Below are 16,495 nucleotides of genomic sequence, written 5' to 3' on the forward strand. Positions count from 1 at the left end.
TTTCCGTATCGTACAGCACTCTGCTCTTACTGCAACTTCTTAATGTAACTTGTCTCAGCTAATGCTTCTTTTTCTAGAGGATTGCTCTTTCAGTATTTGCAACTCATCCTAGTGATCCATGTTCTCGGCAAACTTTTTTGTTGTATCTGTTTTTTTTCAGTTGATAATTCAGCAAATCCTTGGCTATGTTAAAAGATACTGTCGTGCTTTTTTAAAATGGGTTGTGTGCAAAGTTTCCTGGCACGCTTACTGCTTCAACTGGCTTAAGAGATTTGTTGGTGATATATTACGCCTACATTTGTCCAGCTAATGAGAAACTGGAAAGAAAATGAGACTTGAAACTGAACTGTTAACTTAAACCAAAAATCTAAGAGATGCCACGTTGTTGGTACCTGAAGGAAACTTACCTTAAATGTTTTTTCATGAAATACATGTTGCCAGTTATCATGCTCGGGGCAGCCAAAGTCAGAGGTTTCCGTGCAATGATTTCTTGTGAATGGATCATGCAGGGGCTGAGCCGGTGCACCATGATCTGCATCCCAGCACAAAGAGCAACAAAAATGAGAGGTAACAGCCTTGTTTCCTGCCTGATGTAGAGGCAGGCAAAGTTGCTTGCTTTCATCAGCATGTCATGCTTGCTTGTTTTCATCCACACTTAATGCTGCGTTGTAATCACGTTGGAGTGTTTTGCCAGGTAGAAGATGAGAGATGTGAGGGGAATGTCGTGTCTACACTTGTACTTGGAAAAATAATTCCTGGAACTCTTGATTTGTGGTTCTGGGAATGGTGACTGTGTAAGTCAGTTAGAGTAGAAACAACTAGAAGGAGGGAGCTTAGTGTGATATGGTGCTGTAACAATCTGCTTGGTTGTTACCACAGTAATTATAGGAATTCATCCTCTTTACCAAAATAGGTATTTTGTGACCCAAAAATTCTTCCGAAGAAAGTAAGTGCTTGAGTGCTATTGTGCTCTTGTGTGCTAAAATTTTTCATGTATGAGAATAATTACAGAAGTATTAATATTTTTGGTCCTTTAAAACATCGCTTCTTCACTTCCTTTGCTGACAAAGTCTTTGCACTCTGTGATGTTTTCACAGTTTAAGGTTGTTGATTCTCAACCTCAAGATTTTTGGCAGGACATTTTGTTGCTGACTGATGTATCACCATTTCCGACCGTCAAATGGCTCACATCAAGAGGGTTTTAGTTTACCTATTGTGCACGATTTCTTGTGCTGAGAGAGAGAGAGGACTGGTTGGAGTTCCCTTTGTCTTTCAGACCTTTGGCTTTTGCTTAAAAACCTTGGCAAGTTAGATGTGTCAGAGATGACTCATGCTGAAGCCTGGTTACAACAGGGAGCAAGGTAATAAACATGCTAATGCCTTCAGATAAGGTTGTTTCTCTAGCAGCACTGCCAGTTCAGACCAAAGATCTATCTGGAAGAGGCATGTAGCAGTTCCACTGGGGAAAAACTATGTGCAGGACTAGCCTACAATGTAATTTTTTGTAGATAATGTTCAGCAAAAATACATAGTAATGGTTTCTGTAGTGCTTTGTGGAGCTTTGTGCATGGTTGTCTTCTTAAGCAAGGTGTTTTCTATATTCATGATGTTTTGTGCTGGCTGCTTCCATGGCTGAACTCTCAGGCTCCATGAAAAAAGAACAGTTGTTTTTGGCTTTCAGTTCTGTTGCCTGCTAATTTAGTTTGGTGACTGTTTTTGCTGTGCTGTGGGTTACAGTACGGGCGTAATGATAATTCTATTTTAGTACTTTGCTAATAATTCTTCACACTTGGACTTCTGAGCCATGAGTTGGCATTTTCTGAATTATTCACACTGACTCTAAATATCTTGCCTTAAAATAACAGTGACTTCAGAGCCCTATTGATTATAAAGGTCATTTTTTCCCTTTAATTTTGTTTTTATCATCAAGTACTATATGGCCACTTTATCATCTGATCGTTGAAAATCATGAGATCTCTTTGCATCGTCTTCCAGTTCTTGATACTGGCACTGCCACTGAAAGATGCTGGCTCATGTCATCCTACAGCTGCTTGTTTCTGACTCTTTATTTGACCTAGTGTGCAAACACTGGCGTTACCATAAAGTGCCACACAGAGGGAAGCTGCTCAGAGTGTAAAACTAAGCCTGAGGCCTCCCCTACCAAATGGGTTTAAGCAAAACAAGAAACTCTCACCCAAAAGAAAGAAAAAAAAAAAAAAAGTCAGAAAAAAAGCACAGTTCTCAGGTTTGGGACTGTGTCTTTTGGCACAATACTGGTTTATGCTGACTTAGAGCAGTTGTGTAGTGAAGGCTTTAATGTGCTGAATATTAACTCCTTAGTTACTCAGAGAGCCTTGTTTTAAATGAAAGAGTGGTTTAAGCTGTGTGAAGGCTGAGCAGAAAAGCTGCTAAAGAAAGTCATGTGGGAGCCTACTGCAAGCCATGTAGCCTTCCCACGGTCATCCTGAGTAGTTTAAACAACAACAACAAAAAAGAGCTGAATGAAAATCTAGTTCTATTTGTAGGCTGGTCTTCAAAACTCCTTTTGAAGCAGTTCTTTCGAAAGGTAGTTTCATTGTCGTGGCAAGCAGGAATGGTCTTAAAGCCCGTGGTTCATTTTTTGTCTTCAGTATTCAGCTGGTGATTGGGCTATAGGTGTACGAAGTTGTGTCAGTAGTTTTCCCTGTTTGCAGAGCACTATTGTCAGTCTGCATTATATTTCTGAACATATCAAAATGGGGCAAGTCAGTGTCTTAACACAGAAGGTCTTTTATCTTTAGTGAGTAACAGTTAAAAACTGAAGAAAAATCGATTGCTGGAATCCATGAGTTATCTGCAAGACAATTTCACTTCTGAATTTAGCTTGATTTTGCCACTACTTTAACAACATCTGTCAGCCCTAATACCCAGCCATGCCTAGTCATCTTGCTGGAATGCACTTCTTGAACTTTTTTCGTCTCCTTTTTTTTTTCATCTCTTCCCTGCACCTTCCCTGTCATTTTTAGGGAAGATGCATGTGTACTGTCCTCCCAGCATTTTCTGATGGCTGTTATCACATCCATCCTTTCCTGGTTTCTAGGAAGCAGATCTTGATGATGGTCTAATTTAGCTTGGAGAAGAGAAGGCTCTGGGAAGGCCTCATTGTGGAAGACCTTCCAGTGCTTGAAGGGAGCTTATAAGCAGGAGAGAGACCACCTTTTACACAGTCTAATAGTGATTGGACAAGGGGGAATGGCTTTAAACTGAAAAAAAGGGGAAATTAGGCTAGGCGTTAAGAAAAAATTCTTTGCTCAGAGGATGGTGAGGCACTGGCACAAGCTGCCCAAAAAAACTCTGGATTCCCCATCCCTGGAGGCGTTCAAGGCCAGGTTGGATGAGGCCCTGGGCAGCCTGAGCTGGTGGTGGCAGCCCTGCCCACTGCAGGGGGTTGGAACTGGGTGGGCTTTAAGGTTGTTCTAACCTAAGCCATTCTATGATGTATCTTATATCTTGCAGTGAGGTGGCCCAGGATCTTTTGCTGAGCAACCTTGTGAAACATAGGGGGCTGGTTAATACAAAACCATCTGATGAAGAGCAGTCTTGGGAGTGGAGAGGAACTGTAAAGATAATGGATTTACAGCCTTCCTTAAAGCAGCACCTGTTTAAAATGCGTAGCCTGGCTGCTAGGACCTGGCTTACCTGCTGCACTGAAAAGACCTTAACTAATTTTGCAATAAGCCTTCAGATATCTCTTTATTTTTTTATTGTTTTTTTAGGAAACTGCTGTTTCTCCTGTTACAGAGGCTTGATTTCATATTAATACATTTGTATAAATACTTGAATCTACCTAGAAACAGGGTCTCTAAATCAGTTATGAAGGGTCCTAAATGTCAGACCACAGAATTGTTGCTCTTTTTCTGGTGTGGTAACTGTTTCTTATTTTATAAGAAGCTGGAATGGGAGAGAACTGGGTTTGAAAATTCCTGATAAGCTTGGGGATAGGACGTCCGCATTCACATCTGCTGTTCGTGTGCTTGCTGCCAGGGACTTCAAATTATTGGAGTTCACGTGATTTTAAATACCATCAGTATGTGCTTGTCACTTCATTGGTAGTTTATGACTTTGCAAACCTTTTGTGTGAGGAGGAAAGCCTGTTAAAATACAGCTTTCAGATGACCGGAACTAATTAGCATTGTTTTTTCTCTACCTTTTTTTTTTTCCTCTGCCCATTACACATTTAAATAAAAGGAAGTTATCACAAGGCTTGATGACAGCATTATGTTCTGTAAACCAACATCATGGTGGTTTTTAAATGCCAGAGATCACTAAGAGAGGTTCTTGTGTTAAATATGCAATTGCTCTAAGGAGTTAAAAGGAGATTGGAAAATATTCTTATATGAATTAAACTGTTAGCACTGCAGTTGGTTTTTTTTAATAAACCAAGGTGCTAATAGAATCATAATTTATTTAACACAACTCATTTAGTAGGAGATATGTACATATGTATGAAACAAAAACGTTGTCTTTAGTCTTGCAATTCATGGCAAAATACCTTAAGGCTGTGAAGTATGTTTTGCTGTGACAGACCTAACCTAATTCAGAATTCGCAATACCATTTCTTGTGTAACTTCTTTTTTGAAAATATAACTGCAAACAGGTGCTTTCCAAACATGGAATTCTGTCCTGGACAAGATAAATGGAAATGGGTAGATCCCATGCAGTCTTTGTCCTTTCGTTCCAAAGCTGTCAATTCTAAATTGGCTTTGTTTTGCCTTGCAAAATCACATCCACCTTTTATCATATTATGAAGAAACACGTTTCTTAATGTGATGTATTGCGCTGATCGAGTCAGTAATTTGTGGTGGTGTTAATTATTACAAAGCAAAACCCCACAATGTTGCTAGGCATTGGGACGCACAATTTAGTTATAAACATTGTATTAAAATTTATTGTGGACAAATAACTGGAAATTGAAAATCAATTAGAAAGTTACTATAAAGAATGGACGTGTAAAGCAGTGGAAAACAAAAACAAAAGCAGATTTTAAAATATTATAAACTGTTAATTAACACTGCCTGAGAGGAAAGCTGCTGAGGGACTTTCTTTATAGTCAGTGGAGTACACCCAAACCCAAAGGGGCAGTTGATCTCTGTATTTAAGGCTTTAGGTCGTTCATTTAATCTCATGGAAGCCAAAGTCCAATTAAACATAGAGTTGGGACAGAGCTGATGTAAAGATGAGGAAACTGGGAAGCATCCATGTATCCTGTAGTTTCATCATAGCCAAGTAATGATTAGCCAACAAGAAATTCAACCTGTTTTGTCCATAAAAGGAGCTTGCAGGTTGGGGCAAAATGACTGCAAATGTTTGCAGTGCAGGTATTGTTGCTCCCCTATCTACCCCCCATGTAATGCACAGCTTGGTTCTGCAGAGTTATTGTTAGAGGGGACAGAGTCACATTTCTGTCTTGTTCTTGGTTCTATTGCCAATGGCTGTTTGACTGTGTGAATTCTTAGCCCTCACTTCCTTCCTCCCTTTTTGCACTACTAAAGTGGAGCTTGGCTAGCCGTTGCATGGAAGACTCAAATTAAAAGCAGCATTTCCTTTTATTAGTAAAATTTATCCCGTGAGTGGATCTAGTATTATGAATCGCTTGCTTGGCACTGAAGTAAAAATTGTGCAAAACTCCTTTCATGTGAAAGGAATGCATTGGAGGTGACCTGTTGACCCAAAGTGTTGTTTTATATTGCTTTTTTAAAGCTTTTAGATTTGTACTAGATAGTGTGAATAATGTCGCTTTAGAAGCAAGTTACTGATAAACATTCCTGCAAGATAAAGCTGGACCGGGGGGGTTAAAGTTCTTTTGTGACTGTTACTCAGAGGACTGGTAAATTGTCTGGTTATTGACATTACGCTTCATTCATTCAAGCAAGATGTAGATTCTTGAATACCGAGTGGTGTGACTGAGACCGATCAGAATTTGCACCAATAAGCTCTGGTTAATACATTTCCTTGAAAAGACATAGCAAGCTGCAGAATGCACTTGAGATTCACTAAAGGAAAGTATTTTTCATGTTTAAATGTAAAGGAAGAAGGCAAGGTTATAATTAAACCCATCAGTAGCTGATGAGTTTTGTACGGCGGAGGGCAGATGCATTTGCAGAAACTCGCCTCTCTGTTTCAACATATTTCAACGGAATCTACTTTTGATTTGTTCAGTGTGGCTGTGCATTTGGAAAGCTACAAATAACAGTGGTTGTTCTCCCTGGGAGAAGAGCATATATGGTTTTACCATGGAAATAGTGATCATCACGATGCTCACCTTCCATTTCACCAAGCCAAAAAACTAAATAACCTTTTCCAACCTTTTGCAAACGCCATCGCTAACACAGTTTCTGCAGGCTTTTCAGGAAACCAAGTTTTGCCCTAGGTCACCCACTGTCCAACTATTGCTGGGAACCAGCTGGGATGTGACAACCACTTATTTATGATCATACACTGTTAACCACTGGCTTAATGAGAATTTCTGGGAGCCAGACAGGGTACAATGGACTTGCTGTGTCTTGCTACTCTGTCTCTAAGTAGTTTTGCAATGCAGTGTATATCCTCTTGCTTACTATATTTCATCTAGCTGATGGAAAGAAGGACTTCTCATAAATTCTTGTAGGGTAAAGTTTAAGGTGCAAAACAGCTAATTTAATGGGTTGTTGTAAGTAAATGCAGAAATTTCATACTTGCTGTTTTCTTCTCTTTCCTCCTTTGCTCCCAGCCTTAGTGTTGTTGCTGCCCTGACTATTCTCAATGCTTGTTCTAGCTCTCTTGGCTCAATTCTCCGCAGAGCTGATTTAGCTCAAAATGATTTTTTTTGCATTTTCTATTAACTTTCTGCCATTTTGGTGCATCTTATTGACTTGCATGGAGGTTGAATTAACGTCAACACTAGCAAACAGGAGGAAAGGAACAGGGAAAATGATGTAAAAGTAGGCAGATCGCTTTCATAGGTAGTGAGCTGCCATGTCCTTTCTCACTATCTTGTTATCAGAGATGTTTAATGCCTTTTTTGCCTCTGTCTTTAACACTGGCAGTGGGCCCTGGAACCCCAGAGCCATGAGTTGGAGGGCCATGACTGGGGAAATGATAAATTCCCTCTGCTCTGAAATTGTGTGGGGTTAGCCGCTTCAGCTGGATGCATGTAAGTCTATGGGCCCTGATGGGATTCATTCTAGGGTCCTCAGAGTTCTGGCTGATGTCATCATGAGACCTATCTCAATTATTTTTCAATGGTCTTGGAAATCTGGAGAGGTTGACTGGAAGGTGGCAAATGTCCCAGTTTTCAAGAAGGGTAAGAAAGAAGACCCTGGTAATAACAGGGCCTGTCAGTCTCACTTCAGTGTGTGATAAAATTATAGAGATTATTCTGAGAGTTATTGAAAAACACCCAAAAGACAATGCAGTCATTGCTTATAGCTGCGTCAGGAAAGGGTCAGGTTTGGGGTTAAGAAAAGGTTCTTCATCAGAGGGTGATGGGCATGGAACAGGCTCCCCAGGGCAGTGGGCACAGCCCCGAGCTGCCAGAGTTCAAGGAGTGTTTGGACAGTGCTCTCAGGCATAGTTTTTGGATGTTGGCTGCTCTTGTGTGGAAACAGGAGTTGGACTTGATGATCCTTATGGGTCTCTTCCAACTCAGGGTATTCTATGATTATGTGATTATCTGTAATGAAATCACACTCTGTGTAGTGACAGTTGGAGCAGGGTTGTCTGGAGGACCTAGAACTGGAAGTGTTAACTTCAAAAACTGTAACTTCTGCTTCCATTTCTTGACCTGTCCCTCCTTCACCCTCCATCAATTCTATTTCCTTTTACTGATGCTTTATTGAAAGCAGTACTTTTCCAGTTATTAATAATTAAAACGTGGATCAAATGAAGTGGGGTTTACCCTTAGTTAAGGAATGAGGAGATGTTTTCACCATGAGTTAGTGACAACTCTTGGAAAGAAACTTGGATTCTTCAGAGCGTAGTGAAATGCTGGTGGGAATAATAAAAAGGAAGATCCACAGTGGCCAGAAGAATGAGAAGTGGAGGAGGTCATGTCTGTGCATTTCCAGCAAGAGCAGCGCTGAAAGAAACAAGCGAGAAGCACGTGCACTCCTAACTACAAGGAAAGATGATGCAAACCAGTCCAAGGTCTGGTTGAGAAATGATGGAGAAATAACTCTGTGGTTATGAGTCAGTAACTTATGTTTTGTTCTGTTATGAATGGAACAGTTTCAGTATTGCCCAAAAGCATAACTTATAAGTTACACGGTGTGAAAAGCTGTAAATCTCAAGTCACTCTTGTTGCAGGATTAGGGTGGCCACGGATCACTTGAGCGACTGTACGAGCAAGGAAGTACTGCAGAGTGTGTGTATGGAGTAGTTCTGTGTGGACGGTCAGCAGGGCCTAGGGGTCCTTGGGTGGGGCGGAGCCCAAGGACAGAAGTATCAGGAGGTTAACTGTTGGGCACAGGGGGGTGCTTGCTGTTTGGCTTTGTTTGTTCAACAAGTTGTAATCACCAATCAGAGGATGGGGTTGGGGTAGCCCCACCAATGGCAGTTTGCCAGGTGTAACTCAGTTTCTATATATGTTGTGAAGTACTCCATTAAAGTTGAAGCTTGCGTACTCATATTGAGATTGTCATGCTTCCTGCACCGTGTAGCGTTCGGCTCTAAATCCCTGGAAAATCCGCGGCACACTCTCATCTTATTGATCTGACTTTGTAGTTGATACTACAGCAAAGACTAAATTAAGAGGGTCTTAATGCTGGTTTTAATACCAATAAAACTGCTCTGGTTTTGTTAGATATTTTCTTATTACCTTCAGCCAAGTGATGGAACTTGCTTGACTGCATGCTATATACCTGCCTGTTGTTGTACATAAAGGTTTGTCATTTGTGCCATCATCTTTTAATATTAGTAACATATGCATTTGTAGAATCGAGGAGAGCTTGGACAACGAGATGATGCTTTATGCAGGAAGTGTTGACCTGATCGATTCTGTGGCTTTTATGGGAGCATTTGGAGGAAAATGCTAAATTTCTGGTTTTGCTGCCTTTGTTCCCTGTCTTCAGGAATAATGCTTTCCATTCTGAGAAGGCAGCTGCTTTTTATAAGCCGTTCTTCTGTTGCTTCTGGATTTCTCATGCTGCTTCCTTGGAAAGCAACATTATCCTCAAGGCTGAGTCGTGTTTAAAGAAAATGTGAAAAACAGGAGCCAGAAATCTGGTGTTTTTAGAATTAATTACAAATATGGTGCCAAAGTATTTTCCCATACAGTCTTGATGTCTCAGCAGAATTCTACTGCATACTTGACACACAAACAACAAAAACCTGATACGTTGTTTTAGCAAGACTACTGTTGATTTCCAATGTCAGCAGTAGTACTAACATTACTTCAGCCCAAACCGTCCTCGTTCCACTTAAATCCTCTCTTCATTGCTTCCTGCCTTGAGCTTTTAATAGGTTCAGGCTTATTCCAGCTGCCTGGCCTTAAGTCCAAATAATTGTCTTAAAATTAAAATGTGTGGACTCTTGGGGAGAAAAGAAAAAAAGTAAAAAATTAAGCATGTCTTATAATATCAAGGGGGTGCTTCACTGTCTCTCCATCAGCATGCCCATTGAATACAGGGGCAGTAACCTACCAAAGTAGGATCAGGTCACTGTACTTGTCCGTTAAGATCCCAGCTGGGTCTAAGGGCAGAGACTTAATGCATGTGGAGCTATCACAGCAATTGCTAGAGGTAGCTCTGGGACAATTGCATCCAGAAATAATATTGCAGAGGTCTGAATAGCCCCCACTGCAGTTAGATGAGTTATGAATGTGTTTTGTACGTTATCTGTTACATGTGAAATATCGGGAAGGTACTGGAGCAGAAATGGTACCTTTCTTTCATTAGTACCTTTCAGTCACCCATGTGTTTTTAGGGATCACCACTTTTTGTAATCATACTTGATGTACCATGTGCTTTTCGTTTTAGGAATGGCTATTTAATAAGAAGTAATAAGAGACTCTAGAACGTTTCAAACTGCATCTAATAGACTGCTATAGAAAAAAAATTGGTGTATTTTAGTAGTTAAAATTGATTGGTACTCTGACAAAATGAGTATTCTGAAGTATTTCAAAACATTAAGCTTCTGTTGAGGAGCATATTTTGGGTGGTGTCTTTTAGAGAAGAAGGAACAAAGTCTGTCCAATGTGGTTGGCTTTTCTCAGTGTAAAGTGCTCTTACTGTGATTGTTTTTTTCTAGGATTCACCTCTGTTCGATCTTATCAAGCAGTCAAAAGAACGAGAAGGCCAGACTGATCAGCCTGAGCCCGCTGCCACTCTAAATCTGCCTCTCCAACATAACCACACTGCAGCAGATCTGTAAGTGACATGCATGCTTGATGTCAAGTGAAAAGTATAGTTGATATTCCCCCTTTATATTTAAATCCAAGCCCCATCGTACTTGTATTTGCAAACTGTTACCTTCCTTGCCTAGGAATAAATAAGTCCTCTTATCAGAAAAATGGTGTTGGCTGGGCGTTAGTTGAAGTTCAGGTGAGTGGAAGGGTGTGAGTTTTGAGAGGAGAAGGAAAGGAGGAGAGAAAGGTGGTGCAGCTCTTTTGTGTGCTATCACTAACTCATTTTTCTTGCTGTTTTGAGCTGTAGAAGGAAAGAATACAGGTTAGTATTTAATCAATTGATTCAATAATTTGAATTATTAATTTATAATATGGGAATAGCAGGTTACAGTACTAATTCGTTTCTTCTACTAGGGGGAGAGGGGAGAGTTTGTACAAATATTATTCATATAAAATTGTTCCTTTATCCCATGATGTTAAAGTGCTTAATAGAAGTTAAATCTCCAGGTATCTTTCTCCTGTGAGATCTCCTAAGAAGAAAGCATCTGGACACCCTCAAAGTGGTACTTCTAATCCAGATGCTCAGCCATCTGCGACTTCACAAACACAGAAGCCACAGAAATCTACCTCCCTCTCTCTGTTCTACAAAAAAGGTTTGTTTCTACTGTACATACTGAAGTTGCAAAGTTTTCTCTTGTTATTTATCCTTTTCAGGTTTTGGAGCTCAGCATTACTGAGTAGGTTATGACAGATATGTGGCAAACACGATAGAAATTCTTAACTGCCATTGAAAGAAATAATAAAGTGTTACCAGTAGGTTAATACATGCATTCTACACAGAATCAGAGAAAGGTTAAGGTTGGAAAGGACCTCTAAGGTAATCTAGTCCAACCATCAGCCCATCACCACCATTCCCACTGACCAGTGCCACATCTGCTTGCTTCTTGAACACCTCCTGGGATGGTGACTCCACCACCTCCCTGGGCAGCCATTCGCCACCACTCTTTGGGCCTGGCCATCCAGCCAGTTTTTTACCTATGTAAGAGTACACCTGTCCAAGCCATGAGCTGCCAGCTTCTCCAGGAGAAAAGCGTGGGAGACAGAGTCAAAGGCTTTACTAAAGTCTGGGTAGACTACATCCAGTCTTTCTCTCATCCGCTAGGCGTAAGTTTCACCTGAAAGCTTATCTACTCTTCGTAAGAATGACCATATTAGCTCTGAAGAAGGGTACTTCTTTCATCTTTTTCAATGTTGACCATAATTAGATGTCACAGGCAGCTTAAGAAACTGGGTGAGCATACATGGTGCTTCCCCTGAATGCTTTCCCAAGCTTTGACTTTTTCCAGCTCTGGGGGGTATTCCTGAGCTTTCTTCAATATGTCTGCTTAAAAACTCATAGTAGATTAATTTTCCAAACATTTGTCCAGACTTTTGATCAACATAGACAATACATGTGCAGCATTGTACACTGTGGACTTCCAGATGTCCACCACCTGTTGTTGTATTGAGTCTTACCGAAAATTATTGGAAATTTTGAACCTGACTGCTTCATTTCATGGATTGTAGTTCTTGTAGTAGGACTTGGTGAATGCTTAATTGCTGTCCATTCTCCTTCACGTTCCTCTTATTTTCTATACCTGCTCTTACTACACTTTCAGTTTTGTTTTCTTTTGTTTCTCAAGTGTTTCGACTGGCCTATCTTCGATTGCATACCCTGTTCTTTCGGCTTCTCTCTGAACATCCTGACTTGGAGCTATTGATCTGGACCCTCTTCCAGCACACACTGCAAAATGAATATGAGCTTATGAGAGACAGGCACTTGGACCAGGTAACATTTAAAAAAATAAATAAAAATAAAAAGTGAGGTTTGAAAAGGCTTTCCTGAGCAAAAATGTTACTTACGCGTTCTTAAGCTCTTCGGAATGATGATCTGAGTTTTTATCTCTCTGTTGATGACTCGAAGCATAAATTAATTTAGTTAATGTATTTTTGACCATCTGAGGTTTGTTTCTGTTAGATACTTACTATCAAATATCCAAAAAACCATTTCTAGCTATTTGCAAGATAATGAACAGAGACCAAATTTTCTGTTTATCTGTGTAAGAAAATACTGATCTTCTTTGTGAAGATGTTTGGCTGAACCACCTTTTTTATTGTAGCCTAAAGTTGCAGTAAGCAAAATGAGTTTCAGAAGTTATTACCAGCTCTAGTTAGTTGATCGCCATGCAGAAATGAAAGGAAAAGTAGGTGAGATACCATCTGGACTCTTATGAAGTTGAACTGCATGCTGGTTTAGAGAGCACAACCAGTAACAGCTTATAAACTGAGTTTTTGCTTTTGTTTCCTAATGACAGTTCATGAAATACAGATTAAAACTCGGTAGCAAAGCTTTGCTAAGGCCGAAGATTCTTTTGATGTTAAGAGCATGAAAGCATAGAAGAGCAGAGAAAATAGGATTTTTAAACTTGAAATGAAAAACCATCTTATTTACTGCATTTCCTGTTGTCTTTTCCTGTTTCATTAATAGATCATGATGTGTTCCATGTATGGCATATGCAAAGTAAAGAATGTGGATCTTAGATTTAAAACAATAGTTTCTGCATACAAAGAGCTGCCCAATACAAATCAAGAGGTATGGAAATTCCTTAATATTGTCCCTCCAGAAAGTTGTTATGTTTGTTTCTTGGTCTAAAAAAAAACAACCACAAAACAAGCAACACACAAGGATAGAAATGTTCAATACGAATTGTCCACGTGCTTCATTATATCTCTGCTCTGCAGAATATAAAAATTAGCTCTAATACTAAGTATCTCTGTAGTCATCTTGCAAAATAGTAAGTATCTTGCACAAGTAGTTTATTAGCTCTCAGAAAACAAATTTCCTTCTGCCTTTTTAATTAAAGATAGCAAGTAACAGTTTATGATTCCCTTTGGAGACTAGATGAAAATGAAATGTAGTACTAATAGGATTTTTCTGAAGCAACTTAAGTTCCTTTAAGAATTACTTAACTTTCCTGGAACACTGAGGGGAAATAGACAGATTACTTTAGATGTCATCAATAAAAATATGGTCATATGTCAAACAGGTATATATGGAGAGGCCTATCATAGTTTTAGGCTTGATTCTAACATTAAAAAGCTCATTAAGGTGCTTACAAACAAGGGAACTTAAATTTTTTTTTCACTCTGTGCAGACTTTCAAACATGTTCTTATCAGGGAAGAGCAGTACGACTCCATTATAGTCTTCTACAACTTAGTGTTCATGCAGAAACTGAAGACAAACATCCTGCAGTATGCCTCCAACAGGGTAAGATGTTAGTTGTATTCAGAACTGTTTAATAGAATAGGAATTTATAGACAATAAAACCTTCTGATGTTGTTATTTTGTAGCCTCCTACGCTGTCACCTATCCCACACATTCCTCGCAGCCCCTACCAGTTTTCCAATTCTCCTCGGCGCGTCCCTGCGGGCAACAACATCTACATCTCACCCTTGAAGAGCCCATACAAATTCTCTGATGGGTTTCAGTCTCCCACTAAGATGACTCCGAGGTCCAGGTATGTTGGTTACAAACATTTCATTGAGGGAAGTGAAGTTGTCGGGAGTTTAGTAAAAACTGCAGTGTGTAGTTTGTTAATGATCTGTGGTTAGTTTATCTTTCCTGGTTAAAGTTTGTGTCCTGTATTTGGAATCTGTGCATCTTTGAGCACCTTTCTGTTTCAGTTTGTTCAAGTGTGTTAACGTTTTTTTCACAGTAGTTGCATCCAAGATGTGCTTTTTGACCTGGTGGTCTAAATTGTGTTGGATTTGACTCTCTCTCATAAGAGGGAAGAATTTTATACCACTTGGTTAAAGAGAAAATATATTTTTGGAACAAGATGGTTCAGAATGTGTAGCTGACTTTGCTGAATGTTTCAAACTGTGTAGAAATCAACTTTTTTATGTGGGTAGATAGTGATAGGACAAGGGGGAATGGTTTTAAACTAAAGTAAGGGAGATTTAGGTGAGATGTCAGGGGGTGAGAGGGTGGTGAGGTGCTGGTACAGGCTGCCCAGAGAGCCTGTGGATGCCCCATACCTGGAGATGTTTAAGACCAGGTAGGATGGGGCCCTGGGCAATCTGATCTAGTATTTGGTCTAGCAGCTGGCAGCTCTGCCTGAAGCAGGGGGTTGAAACTTGATGATCCTCAAGGTCCCTTCCAACCCAAGCCGTTCCATGATTCAAACTGTGGGTCACTGGCTCTTAGCAGAGGATGACGGCAGATGAGTCACTTATCTGTAAACAGCATTTTCATCTCAGTGTCAAAAAGCCTGTGCAAATCTACAGTGGGCTTTTCCAGCGGTAACATTTAAGGGTTGATTATCAGGTGCCCAGCTCTTCCTGTTGATAAGGGCTGAGCTGTGTGGACCTTTCATTCTTCCAAGCCACAGCTTCTCTTCTATCTGTGTGGGATGGCCAATTTGGTGCTTAGGCTTTCACCGGCCCGAAGGGAAATGTGAATGATCTGAATGCAACAAAGCACAACCTGGGTTTGCACTGCTAGAGAGGAAAACACTTCATAAATGCAAATAGATTTTCTTCTTCCGTGTCTCGCTGTGGAGGGCAGCTTCACTGAAACGCTTGTTTTCTTCCTTTGGCAGAATTCTGGTGTCAATTGGCGAAACGTTTGGGGTGAGTTTTACAGTTTTTATTGTCTGCTCTTGAATGCGTGGTCTAGGAGGCATGGGGTGGCCTGCTAGCAGCTGGAGAGCTGGCTCATAGCTCTCATTTAGTGTCGTTATTTTATGGAATTTGTAAGCACAGAGATTGCAGGGACGTTCCATTAACTTCTTTCAAATATTCAGACTTCACTTTTAAAACATTTTGCATCCTATTTTAGTTGTTGTGAAAGAAGGTTCCTCCCTGGAGGCATTCAAGGCCTGACTGGATGGGGCTGTGAGCAACCTGGTGTAGTGGGAGGTGTCCCTGCCTATAGCAGGGGTGTGGAACTAGATGATCTTAAGGGTCCCTTCCAACCCAAACCATTCTATGATGCTAAGGTTAGGGTTTTTTAGACTGCAGACTCAAGGCCTGGTAATGTTCTAGTGAATAACTGGGGAAGTTTGAGTAGCTTCAGGATTCACTGACAGCCCTTTCACTGTTTTCTCATGATTTCAGACTTCTGAAAAGTTTCAAAAGATAAACCAGATGGTGTGCAACAGCGAGAGCCACATAAAGCGCAGTGCGGAACCCGGCGATGCCCCTAAGCCGCTGAAGAGGCTGCGCTTCGATATAGAGGGGCAAGACGAGGCCGATGGAGGGTAGGGGACTGATGGTGGCGTTCTGCTCAACTGGTTTGGTTTGCGGGGCCTCCAGAATGCATCCTAACTTCTGTTCATTTCTGAACTTCCATTAATACGTTAAATGCGGGATGGTAGCATAATAAATACTTAATTGGACATCTTGATGCTGCAAGCAAGCATTTATTCAGTGCCTTACATCCAGCATCTTGATATTTCTCCTGAGGGCTATGTCGTGCTGTTGTCTTTAGCCAGCCTTTAAAAATATTATTTTAGAAGTATGAGAAATGAAACATCTCTTGATTTCTTTACTGTGGAGGAAAATGCACTTTGCATCTTTGTAAGATGAGGCAATAGCAGTGAAATGAACCGACCCTGATTTATGTGTTTGTTTTTGTTTATTAACTTCTCTTTAATCAAATGCTTTCTGTCTGCAGCAAACACCTACCCCAGGAGTCCAAGTTCCAACAAAAGCTTGCAGAAATGAGTGAGTATTATTCTTCTAGTAACTCCTCAGCAGTGAGTGCCTCGCATAAAACAGTTTGTGTCAACTCAGACAAAAGCGTTGTTCAACGCTGGTATCGTTTCAGTGCTTACTTTTTTGTACTTGCTCCATTTCCACTAAAAAAAAACAAACCACAGATGATTAAATGAAAATCCTCCCAAGCCTCTTTGGTACTGTGAAATGGCACGGCGGCGTGCCAGAAAATGACCATGATGTGTTCATCCTTAACACTGGAATTCTTGAAAGGGAATTAAATGATTTGCTGTGCTCTGGGATGTGGTGCCGCTCAGCCCTTCAGGACTGGGGCAGCACAGCCCTGTGTGAAGGTGTCCAGTGCTTGTTTGAAGGAT

At 40.5% G+C, this 16,495-nt stretch overlaps 1 protein-coding gene across 1 annotated transcript in view; it reads left to right on the top strand.

Annotated features, from left to right (window-relative positions):
* RB1 (RB transcriptional corepressor 1) overlaps positions 1-16,495 on the top strand; it is an 81,429-nt gene that overhangs the window by 62,869 nt on the left and 2,065 nt on the right. The window contains exons 18-26 of the mRNA XM_021376196.1: positions 10,264-10,382; positions 10,868-11,013; positions 12,043-12,188; positions 12,888-12,992; positions 13,555-13,668; positions 13,752-13,918; positions 15,002-15,032; positions 15,519-15,661; positions 16,078-16,127. Of these exons, the coding sequence (XP_021231871.1) occupies positions 10,264-10,382; positions 10,868-11,013; positions 12,043-12,188; positions 12,888-12,992; positions 13,555-13,668; positions 13,752-13,918; positions 15,002-15,032; positions 15,519-15,661; positions 16,078-16,127 (1,021 nt within the window). The remainder of the gene's footprint in view (positions 1-10,263; positions 10,383-10,867; positions 11,014-12,042; positions 12,189-12,887; positions 12,993-13,554; positions 13,669-13,751; positions 13,919-15,001; positions 15,033-15,518; positions 15,662-16,077; positions 16,128-16,495) is intronic.

Source organism: Numida meleagris, chromosome 1, assembly GCF_002078875.1.
Source record: "Numida meleagris isolate 19003 breed g44 Domestic line chromosome 1, NumMel1.0, whole genome shotgun sequence".
Classification (NCBI taxonomy): Eukaryota; Metazoa; Chordata; class Aves; order Galliformes; family Numididae; genus Numida; species Numida meleagris.